Source organism: Ambystoma mexicanum, chromosome 1q, assembly GCF_040938575.1.
Source record: "Ambystoma mexicanum isolate Mex_15411 chromosome 1q, UKY_AmexF1_1, whole genome shotgun sequence".
NCBI classification, from domain to species: domain Eukaryota; kingdom Metazoa; phylum Chordata; class Amphibia; order Caudata; family Ambystomatidae; genus Ambystoma; species Ambystoma mexicanum.
The window spans coordinates 1523795578-1523807640 of record NC_090922.1 but is presented as its reverse complement, the minus strand read 5'-3'; the positions used below and the strand labels follow the sequence as shown (position 1 = coordinate 1523807640).

General features: G+C 44.8%; 1 protein-coding gene across 8 annotated transcripts in view; it reads left to right on the top strand.

Moving 5' to 3' along the window:
- The window catches only part of SZT2 (SZT2 subunit of KICSTOR complex), a 2035845-nt gene that overhangs the window by 72646 nt on the left and 1951136 nt on the right, over nucleotides 1-12063 (top strand). For all 8 annotated transcript variants that reach the window (XM_069642429.1, XM_069642432.1, XM_069642427.1 and 5 more), the window contains exon 3: nucleotides 1672-1845. In XM_069642429.1, coding sequence (XP_069498530.1) covers nucleotides 1672-1845 — 174 coding nt within the window. The remainder of the gene's footprint in view (nucleotides 1-1671; nucleotides 1846-12063) is intronic.

Below are 12063 nucleotides of genomic sequence, written 5' to 3'. Positions count from 1 at the left end.
TGCAGAAGGGTGGCAGGGTGAGCCGGTACCTGGGTACGGAGAGCAAAGGCAGAAGCAAAGAGGAAGGTCTTGAGGTGCTTCCGGAACCAGAGATGGTTCTCCTCAAGTTTTAGAGTGGCAGGGAGGCTATTCCAGGGAGGCCCCAGCTGAAGACTGAGATCTCCCCCCAGCTCGTTTCTTTAAAAAGCGACTGACCCTGAGGGAGTTAGAGGAGCGAAGGGCTCGAGAGGGGAGTTATTTGCGGAAGGATAGCTGAAGGTATTTTGGGCGCAGGCCCCAGAAAGCCTTGTGGACAATGCAGAGGGTTTTAAATGTAATCCTCGCAACCATTGGGAGCCAATGGAGAGATATCAGAGCTGGCGAGATACGATCCGAGGGCTTGAGGCCAAGGACAAGTCTTGCAGTCCTGTTCTGGATTAGTTGAAGAGGGCGAAGAGTAGAGGCAGGTAACTTTAGTAAAAGGCTGTTACAATAGTCCAACTTAGAGAGAACCAGAGCTTGGGAGACAGTGAGCTTCTGGGGGAAGGAGAGGAAAGGAAGAGTACCTCTGAGGAGGTGCAGTAGGAAGTTTGACTTTTTAGAGACATCCAAGATGTGGGAGGAGAAGGAAAGTGTGGACTCAAAGATGACCACGAGGTTCTTAGCCTCGCAGGTGGGGATGGGAGGAGGGCCAAGCGAGGCCGGCCAGAAAGAGAGGGAGGAAAGGATGGCGAAGGTGTGCCAATGAGGAGGATCTCAGTCTTGCTGGTATTCACGCAAAGATCATTGGCAGCACACCAATCTTGAATGGCAGTTAGGCAATCCGAGAGAAGTGAGGGAGAGGAGGTGGCCGAGGGCAGCCTGAAAATGAGTTGCGTGTCGTCAGCGTAGCACTGGAAATGTGAGCATAGAGTGGCAATGCAGTGAGCGAGAGTTGCCAGGTACTGGTTGAAAAGCCAGGGCGAAAGGTTAGACCCCTGGGGAACACCACAGGCAGAGAGGAAGATAGATGAGAGGAAGGACCCCAGTTGGACTTGGGGTCGATCAGAAAGGAAAGAGGTCAGCCAGGCCAGAGCCTGATCAGTGATACCCAGGTTCTCCCGGAGGCGGTTGAGCAGGATGGTACGGTTGACCGTGCCAAAGGCAGAGAGAGATCGAGTAGGATGAGGACAGAGGGAATGTTAGAGTCAAGGTTGGAGAGCAGATCTTCACGGATGTTCAGGAGAGCAGTTTCCGTACTTCTAGCCGCTCTGAAACCAGACTGGTAGTGCAGGTTTCACACTAAAAAGGTCTTCTGACTGCTACATTCAGTATTCTCAGAGCAGAACTTGTGAACATTTGAGTGTTCTTTCAGGAATGGGAGCTTTTGACATTGTAATGCTTTGTTCCTTTTAGCTCCTCTTGGTGCTTTATCTAGGGGTACGATTGATGGAAGAAGGTGCATTTGTTCACATAACTATAAATAAAACATGGGTATGTAAGTACAAGGTTCTTACATCAATTAGTATACTGTGCAGTAATGTCATTTCCAGCTGTGCCTGTCTTCCGTTTGGCAATAAGGGAGTAGTCTAAATAGAGACTCCCCTTTTTGTTAATTTGCAGTCCCTTTAATTGTACATCTCCTAGTTACCCTATTTGCGCCCCATTGTAGCAGTCGATACCCTTCGTGAAGTATTTTTCTTTTCTTTTCAGGTGCGATCTGATAATGAGTTGGATGTGCTCAGCATCCTGCCCATCGGTTGGCAGCCAGAGGAAACTGTGAGACCTCGAGCGTACCTTCTGGTGCCTTCCACCTGTGTCACGTTTCTAGCTCGACAGTACCGCTTCGTCATAGAACTGGACCTGAGCCCATCCACCGGGATTGTGGTGAGTTTCCTGTGTATGTGTGTGTTATGACAAAGGAAAATCAAAGTTTATACTGTGTTTGTAGTCATCGAGATCGAGGATACAATCTTAATTTGTGGTGATCACTGGCACACACGAGGGATATACATTTCAACACTTCTTTTTTCTTTTCAGGATGGGTAATAAGGTACGTACCTATATGTCCTACAGCTTTCAGTAATTGGAGAAGGTGTTTTCTCTCTCTCTCTCTCTCTCTCTCTCTCTCTCTCTCTCTCTCTCTCTCTCTCTCTCTCTCTCTCTCTCTCTCTCTCTCTCTCTCTCTCTCTCTCTCTCTCTCTCTCTCTCTCTCTCTCTCTCTCTCTCTCTCTCTCTCTCTCTCTCTCTCTCTCTCTCTCTCTCTCTCTCTCTCGCTCAAAGTCCAGGTAAAAAGTGTAAGGAAGGGTTTCACCATCGCTTGCCAGGTTTTTCTTAGAAGTCTCCCTCTGGGTTGTCTGTTATCAATAGTTTCTGTGTTATAGTGTCTAGCGCACTACCTAATTCCCTTTAGCGGACCGAACAAAACAAGTGATAAAAGAAGTCCTAGTTGAAAGATCATTTGTTAACAAATTGGTGGTGGTTGGTATTTGGTTTTTGACAATTTGTTAAACCCTTCCTGTACCAACTTTGTTGTAATTGAATTTCCTTCAATATCTTCGTTATCAAAACTCATAATTTCGGGAGAATATGCAATCCTTTTGACTTCTGCGTCTGCGGCTTAATTCCAGCAAGAGATAAAATGTGTTCATTTAGTATGCGCTGCACATTTATCGACTGCTATGGCTACTGGGAGTTGTAGTGCCTTGATGAGTTTCTCCAATAAGGACGCATGTTGCACCAAGTGTACGGTTGATGTCACATGGGTGGGGGTCACTGTACACCGTCACTTCCTGTCCTTCATTTTTCTTAAGCGCGACAATAAGCACTAGTAATTCTGACGCATGCGCTGAAAAATGAGACGGTAGTCTTGCACTTACTACCTATTCAAACTCTCCATTTAATCTGTGTCTTATCACTGCGGTGCCTGAATGCCTTTCCCCACTAGTCTTATCAATTTTCAAAGAACCATCAATAAAAAATAATCTCCCCTCCTGCTAAAGCATTCTCTTTCACACAGGGTATATCATCATAAAATTCAACATAATTGGCACAGTCATGGACATGATCACCACCTTCCACTGGCTCAGCTATGAATGTGGCTGGGTTCACTATTTTACATCTTACAATTTTAATTGCCGGGTTGGAAATCATTACCTCATAAACTGAAGCTCTTTGGGATGTCAACGCGCCTTTTGGGTTTCTCTAAAATGGCAAATAGAGCATGATCCAAAAAGAGTCATGAAGCAGCCCATAACAATACTTTTGGACTTCTCAATTGCGAACACGGCGGGTGCCGAAGATTGTTCGAAAGGGAAGTGTCCTCTCATAACTGGGTCTAAAATCCCACTGTAATGTGCCGAAGATTTGTACCCTAATGTGGTTCTTTGAAACACTTGTGTATAGGCGCGTTACAAATGCCATATCCTATCATATCACAAGCACTGCTGTTATTACTGACCTATTCATGTGTAAAGTCAATGCCATCTACATACTGTATCACCTCGCTTTTGAGATTGATATTGCCTAGATCCATCTGCAGAACTCTGTTTAAAGATCGATGGGGACTTGCAGTACCATTGAGACAACCTAGTATGTTTTAGTGTCTTTTGGCGAAACGCAAATTAAGTCAAGACTTACAAGTCCTTGAGCAGCGGGATCGAGAAAAACACGTTTTTCAAATCTATCACCATGAAGTATCGAGCTTCTACGGGGATACTACACAATATTGTCACCGGGTTGGGAAATAAAGCAAACTCTGCATCTAAAATCTGGTTAAGAGGCCTCATATCCTGGATTAATCTCCATAACCCCCCTTAAAACTCCTTTAGATTTCTTAATCAGATACACTGCAGTATTAAACAATGACTCGCTGGCACCAGAATCCCTTGATTCATCAGTGCTGAAATAGTCTGGAATTATACCCTCATCAGCTTCTCGAGACATGGGGTACTGCTTTGCTCGGGGTAAAATTGCTTCTTGCTGAAACCTTATTTTAACCTCACCTATCCCCTTCAGTCAACCTACGTCATAAGGGCCTGTGGTCCATAAGGTGCTTGGCACCTTTTCAAGATCCTCCACAAAAAATGCTGATCGCTGCAGCATACCGCCATTCTCTGTGGGACATCCCTTTTCGCTATCCTTATCCAGTACGTAATGCTCATGAAGAACACTGCTTCATCATAGCTTCGGTCCTCCGTGAAGATATCGTCATCAGTTATGTCGTCAATCTGTACCCCTCCTCAAGAGCTATCAATGTTCTCAACGGTCAACCCTCATCGCCTACTCCTTTGATCATGCCTTTTCCTTTCACACAATAGCTGCTTCAACTCTTTAGGAATAGTTTGTCCACCCTCCTGATCCATAGTTACTTGTGGTCTAAACAGAAATTCATCAGGTATCCTCACAATCTTTCCCACCAAGCCAGGTTGGTAAAATGCTTACTCCATATAGAAAAATCTCTAACTTCTGGAACGCCTCGCAGAGTCACTTGCCCTGTGAACGCCAGTATGAACATTCCCACGTTTAAATAGTGTATTACTGGAGTGAGGCACACTATTCCTTGGTCAGTCAGTAATTGAAATAGTGATGTAAAGTTTTGTCATTAAATCTCTTCCTAAAATATTGACCGGCGTCTGATGTGAATATAATGGTGGAACGGATATGTCACATTCTCTTATGGAGACTGATAAATTATCAGTAAAAGGAACTCAACTTGTAGCTCCAGAGATCCCTTGAGCATTCATGGCAATAACCGACATTGGATATTTTCCTTCTCGTATGCACAAACGGGTTGCTCCAGTGTCGAAAAGAAAAACATCTACCCTTGGTTCCTCTTTGGGGGGTCTGGTGTCACAGATAGTACTGAACACATCAAGTCACTGTGTGAGCTGTCCTATTGTGGATACGCGGAGTTGCCTCGCTGAGGTGCGAGCAGTCAACAGCAGTCCCTGCCCTCCTTGCTTCCTGGCTCAAGTCTTTCTACAGTGCCTGCAGTGGTTAAAACCCCCAGCATGCACGTGGAGTTGGCTTGCTGAGGTGCGAGCAGTCAACAGCAGTCTACTGAGGCTAGGAGGTGAGGAGACATGGTCTTGCAAGCAGACCCTAAAGCTCTGCCTCTGCTTCCCATAGCGATAGACTTACACAGTGTAAAGACACACACATTGGACAATTCGACCCCCCCCCCCCAGCACCTGCCTCACCAAAAAAGCCCTTCAGGCAGAGTGTTGAGGAGCAAATTCGCCCGACTACAAAATCGGAAAGGAAACCACAAAGACTTGAGTGTGGGAAAAAACGGTAGTCCTAACCTCATTTCAACCACTATATTACAGAAAAAAACGGTCATTGCAACTGCACAAATATCTCCTATACCCAGCAAAATGGCCACTCGCCTTTTGGAGGACCCGAGCTCCGATTTTGAAGACGCTGAAGATAGAGCGCCGACGAGAGTCGGAGGAAAGCAGTGAGGAAAGTAGCGGAGAAGAGGCACCTGTTACGCAAACAACTTCCCCCCCCTTCACTCCCTCTTCGCCCCCTCTCCCAATCTCTGGCTCAACGCTGCCTGCTTGTCCCTTACTTGGGAGCATGGCGGTCTGCCCTGGAAAGGCGGCACCGCACGTACGGTTCGACCTACCGCTGGTGGTGGTGCCGCCTGGGCCTCGTTCACCCCTGCTGCCGTGCGGTGAGTGGGGTGGAGCCTGGCAGTGGCGAAGGACGCTGTCAGGCTGACCTCAGTCCACGGCATCGAAAGCAGGGGGAGACGCGGTTGGAGCCTTGGCAGACCCGACGCTGGTGACGGCAGGGAGTGGCATGTCTCTGGTCTCGGCTGCGGACGTCAGGCGGGCATTGTCAGCTGACGAGCAAGTTTCGTGCTTCAGCTCACAAGCTGAGACCTACGCCAGCCTGGCTGCTAAATTGACAAACACATGTGGCGAGGAGACTGGGACGCCCTCTGCTGCCTCTGGGACCTCTCTGCGCCCTACTCAAGAAACCACAAAGGAAAAAGACAACCTTCAAAACACCCCCTGTAACACAGAAGAGGTAAAAACCATGGATTTGGACGCAGATCGTGACTCAACGCACAATCCATCAAATGTCTCGAAAAACAATTTCATCACGCAAAAAAGAGACATAGCAATGGCCCTACTAAAAAAAAAAAAGAGCCTTAACAAAAAAGATCCTTCAGGAGAAGGGGGAACTCCTGCACAATGATCATCAAGAACAACATAAAAAAGGACTCAAGGCACCAACTCAAAAGGGAAAAGCCGGGAAGTTTTTCCAACAGAATTCCCTGACGTCTCGCGCCCTAAAAGATTTCTTCTCCAAACAAACAAACAAACCAGAATCCGAGGTAGAACTTTCAGATGCTGAAATGTTAGACGCAGTCTTAGAAGCCCCCTCGACCTAGAAACAAAGAAAAACCATGGAAGTCCCTTGCAAAATCATCTTAGCCGAGGCCTTGGTTGTGCAGGACCTTGTCCCAGGCCCAAAAAACTCTGGTGACCTCTACAGGAGGAAAAACGATCAAACTTTACCATATAAAGGGGCAGTTACGGCCCAAATCAACTTGTTAGACGACGATGTACCGCCTCATTGCCCCGAGAGATCGGGACGAGAAACTGAATTATTAATGCCATCAGTTAATTCCATGATAACGAATGGATTGGATCAAAGAAGTATATTCCAACCTCTGCTCGCTCAACCAGTGTTGGGCCAGCAAGGGCAAATACGTTATACTGCTGATCTCCCGTCCAGGAGATCTTTAATCCAAGGCGATTACCCAAACAATATTTCAACTCCAGTCAGAAATGGAAGACTCAGCGACACTTTTGGCAACCTTCCCAAAGATACTCCAACAAAAAAAACAGATCTTGTCACGATCATGTCGGCAATTACGGTGGGACTGGCCCCCTTTGTAAAACTATAAGTCAATAAATGGTTCAATGAAAGATTCATTAGCACTCTCAGCCATGACAAACACCAAACTAACTTTCCTGGAGGGTCTTATTACAGCTCTAACCCAACAAAACATCGAGAAAGAAAGACCACGCGACGAAAAATTCACCTGACTTGAAAATCTAATTGAATCCAAATTTAATGCAATTTACTTGCGCGAAACTCAGTTGAATCTCGAAACGGAGCAAACTCCATTGCTGAGTGTAAGGGATCCAAAAACTGATGGTGTGAACGACAGCTCCACTAGGTCGATACGTCGCCTTTACACAAAACTGCGAAATGGGGAAAAAAAACAAAACTGCCAAAAGTTGCTACAATCTTTAACATGGCAAAGCTGACTCCATCAGTACCACCCCAAGCAGCCACGTCTTCTAAAACTTCAAAAATGTCCCGAGGTCCAGTCTCCCACAATACATCAAAGGAATAAGCGATAATTGAATTAGATAACTCCAGTATATCTGTGGCAGACTCTTCAGGAAATTTGTCACTCTCAGATTTAACAGTGCATTTGGATCAAGAAGGAGTCTCTGATTCCCCAGACAATATTCAACAAAACCCAGAGCGGAGTGCAAACATAGCAAGTAAAACCGCCACTCAAGAAAAACAGAAGATCGTAGTTCTCCCTACGAACACACCGGAATTCCATATACCGAAAGATACTGTTTGTCAAGATCTCAGAAAAGGCCCATCGGACCTAATAAAAAAAAAGACACAACAAGATGTGGAACAAACCTTACAAAAAAAAGCGAATCCACCCGTCAAAGACTGAAAAGCACAAATGAAACTCATACGGCCAATCTACGGTCAGGAGCAACAGCAGCCAAAAGATTCTCTCAAACACGAATCTTCAAGATGGAACAATTGACAGCTGGGAAAAACTCTCTAATGTTAAATAGAAAGACAATTATCAAAATCTTAGCCAAAATTTCAACACCTAGACACGGCGGACCTAGTGTTGATTGAACCATATCACAGAGACAAGAAGGCAAAAGCATACCTCCATGTCACAAAGACGGCAAGTACTAATCTAAAACAAGAGGTGATCTCGGCCCTAAACGAACTAGGCTTTGCCTTTGCGGAAATTACCACACCCGTGTTGGTGGACAGAAACGCGCATTCCTCAAGTAAAGTGGCGGAAGAGCATCCCGATCGCCAAACGAACATAGAAGAGCAGTTCACAAACAAAAGAAGCGAGACATACAAGGAGAAAGGGGAAAACCGCTGAGGGAGATTTCAATCAAAATACTATCCAACGAACGAGAACACAAACTACAAGAAACCAAAATACACTGAAAACATAAGAAAAAACGATAGACTGGAGAAAAATCGCAGACACGGCCCCTCTACTGACCAAAGCTCTGATTGGTCCCATAACAAAAGACGTGAGCCCTCAGGTCCATGGAGATGGCTGCAAAAGGTGTTAAACCCAAATTCTCCAAAATAACAACGAAATGGTCCAGCGACGTCGCCCAGCAACTCTACCTCTGAATTCCCTCCAGAGATTCAATTCAAGGAAACCTCTATGAACTCGTGGAATACGAGAGGCCACGAACATCTGACCAAACCAGGCGCATTTAATTTGGCCCAATTTGATATTATTTGTCTTCAGGAGACCTGGCTGATGGAGAAACCAACAATAGACGGATATGAAACCTATATCTCTCCAGCGAGTAAGGGCATGTTCGGCAGACCATCGTCAGGCCTCTTAACTGCTGTCAAACTTGGCTCAGGTATCTCCATCAAAAAGAAGGTGACAGAAACTTAGGGCATTCTGGCACTACAGAGTGGCTCCGCCCAGAAAAAGCAACAGGGGGAAAAACAAAATCCAATTTAGCAATCCTAAACGTCTATTGGAATCCGCAAAGAACTAACAACCCTGATTTCTGCAGTGCTGTCGCGGATACCCTAGACAAATTCACCACCGAACTGGGCACCGACTTCGTCATCTGTGGAGATCTGAATGCCAGGTGTGAGCAACCTTTGACAACTACACATCCGTCGCCATCTTTAGAACGAGGTGCATTATGGACAGACCTCATTGACTCCAGAAATTTCCACAATGTGGCAACATTGCGAGGCCATCTTCCAGTGATTCCAATCTGGGAACGAGTTGACACCTCAGCGACGTTGGATTATATATTCATTTCATATTCGCTTCTACCTTCTATGAAGTCTTCAGAACCGAAGCCAGTGACCATAACTTGCTGACAATGACTCTCGAATCGGCGAACATTCCAAAAGAAATGTATCCTTTTGACGTGGAGGTAACACGTAAATCAGTGCGAGTCCAACTTACAGCAACAAACGTCAAGGAGATTGCTCAGAAATTTGACGAAGAAAACAAAAGCCCAGAGTCCACGCAAACCAGACCAAATTATCTCCCTCTTTTCGTGACATACAGAAAAAAGCAAGGAAACCAAACTCCATCATATGGAAATAGGACTCGCAAATATGACCCCCAACTGGTTCTGAAAAGAAGAGACGTTCGCAAACTGATGCAACGGGCCAGATAGTCGGACAACATTGAACAAAAAGAAATTGCCATAGCCGCTACAAAGTCATATAGACTATGGTTGAACCACCACAAAGCTGCTATGTATCAGAACGATGCTGAACAAATGTTGAAAACTATGACATCAAAAAAATCACAAGATTTCTGGGCTTTAATTAAAAACAAAAGCAGTGAGACAAACAACCAAATCTCAAATGTAATTCCGGAATCGACTTGGATAACCTTCTTTGCAGCCCTATTTGCATCTCATCCCGAAACTACAGAAAATTATATACCTCCCACGGTAACATCATGGGCCGACCTTGCTGATCAAGACGAGATTTTGACCGCAATCCTGAAACTGAAAACGTCAAGAGCACCGGGACCGGATGGTCTAACTAACATGGACCTAAAACAACATCCTCAGGAATAGTCTGCTCTAATAACAAAAATATTCAGTCAAGGACAGTCGAGAAACAGATTCCCAAAACATGGATGGAAGCACTTATAGTTCCCATTTTCAAAAAGGGAAGCAGAGACAATCTGGCTAATTACCGTCCCATAGCCCTCCTAGACATCATGGGCAAGATTTTTGCTAGTCTTCTACTTACCAGGTTCCATGGATGGGCTAGATCATCTCCATGTTTGGACCAATTGCAAACTGGCTTTGTCAAAAATGCAAGCACAAGTATAAACATCATGATACTAAACATCATAAAAGAAAATGTGAAGAATGGTGCACCAAGAGTTTTCATAGCTTTCATAGATTTGACAAAAGCATTTGATAAAATCAGTCACTGGAAGCTCTGGTCCAAACTATCTAACTGGAAATGTCCAATGATTGCACTTCATACGGACACAAAGCTGAGAGTTCGTCTAAATAGACAAGGGATGATGTCAGACCAATTTCCGTCAGAACGTGGCGTGAGGCAGGGATGTCCGCTCGCCCCTGCCCTCTTTATTGCATTCCTGGGCGATTTCCAATACACCTAACTGGCGGTAAGAGCCTTCCCACCAAAAGTGGGCAGTACCTCAATATCCAGACTACTCTACGCAGACGACCTGATCCTTATGGATTAAACCCAAATATGACTTCAGCGCCAACTCACCAACTTGGCCAATTACATAGACGAAAACGATCTGGAAATAAACATTGACAAATCTAAAATTCTAATCATGGAGAAAAATCGACCAATCACTAACAACAAGGGTCGCTGGTACTTGAACAATAGCAAATTAGAAATTGTCACCAGCATAGAATATTTGGGAATAATGTTTGATGCAACACGTTTGGAAAAAGCTATACACCAGGCCCTGTGGGCGAAAATTAAAACACTAACCACTCAAACTAAGCTAGTAGATCGGAAATATGGAACATTTTCCATACTACCAGCAATACAGTTCTACAAGCAAAAGGTGGTGCCATCAGTAATCTACGCTATGGACGTGGCCCTGAACATCCAAGACACGATATGGCCAAAACTGGAAGGTTTTCTATGGAAAGCGGTATTGGGCCTTCCCAAATCGACATCAATTTCAGCCATCAGACGCGAACTGGGACTACTGTCGCTGAAAGCGTCAGTCGATCAAAGCCAGATGAGACTACTGCAGAAAATTATTTCACCTGATGCGCTTACATTATTTAAATCGATTCAGAAGGAACTTAGCCAAGAACATTGCATCGCCCTAAACAAATGGGAGCAGCAACTGCAAAAAAAGCTGGCAGACTTAGCCTGTACGTCCGAGGATTTAATGCAAAATCCTTGTCAGATAAAGAGGAAAATAGCTCAAGAGGATTGGATCCAAACACGTTAGGCAGCCATGTCAAACAAGCTACTTGCCCACCTACCGCCTACAACAAATAAGCTGACTTTACCTCTGGACTACTGCATAAAATTTCTTGATAAGACTACAGAAAATATTCATGAAAATGAGATTCAACCTAATGCCAACGCAAGAAATTAAAGCTATTTGGACTAAATCTTTATCCAAAACTTGCAGACTATGCCCAGAGACACAAGCAGTGGAAACCGTAAGACATTTACTCTTGAACTGCACCAAAACGGCACATTTACGAGAAGCTTTTCTGTTACCCCTAATGTGCGAAGTGACACTCCAAGAAGAGGACACATGGCGGTGCCGCCTGGTCGCAGGTGAAAAGACAAAATGGACCTCAGCGGCAGTAAATATGCTGGAGGCGGCACTTAAACTTATGATAGAGACTGGCAGTCCACCCAGTGTCACATAACTAAGTTCTATCATTTGATGCAGATCTTCATCTTCTTTCCATTCTCCAGAGTGATCTTCTAGGTTTGCAATGTCTCTTTTATTTCTGTCAATTTTACGATCTTCATGCACTATTCTTTCATCTTTCTACTACGTGTGACATGAGATATGATTTCTTGTAAAAATCAAATTTTGTTTTGATTATAGACAAGTAAATAAATAATTAAAAAAAAGATACACGCTCATCCCCGTCCCTGTAAAAGGATTTTCTCCTCCCACAGTGACTCCTCCTATTCTAGGTGTCGATACTTGTCCAATATTTGCATACTGCTGTGCCTGCATTGGGGCTTGCAACTGCCCCTGTGGTGGATTCATTTCTACTTGTCCCTGTTGTTGTACCTGCTGTACTCTGTGTCTGATAAGAGGTGTGATCT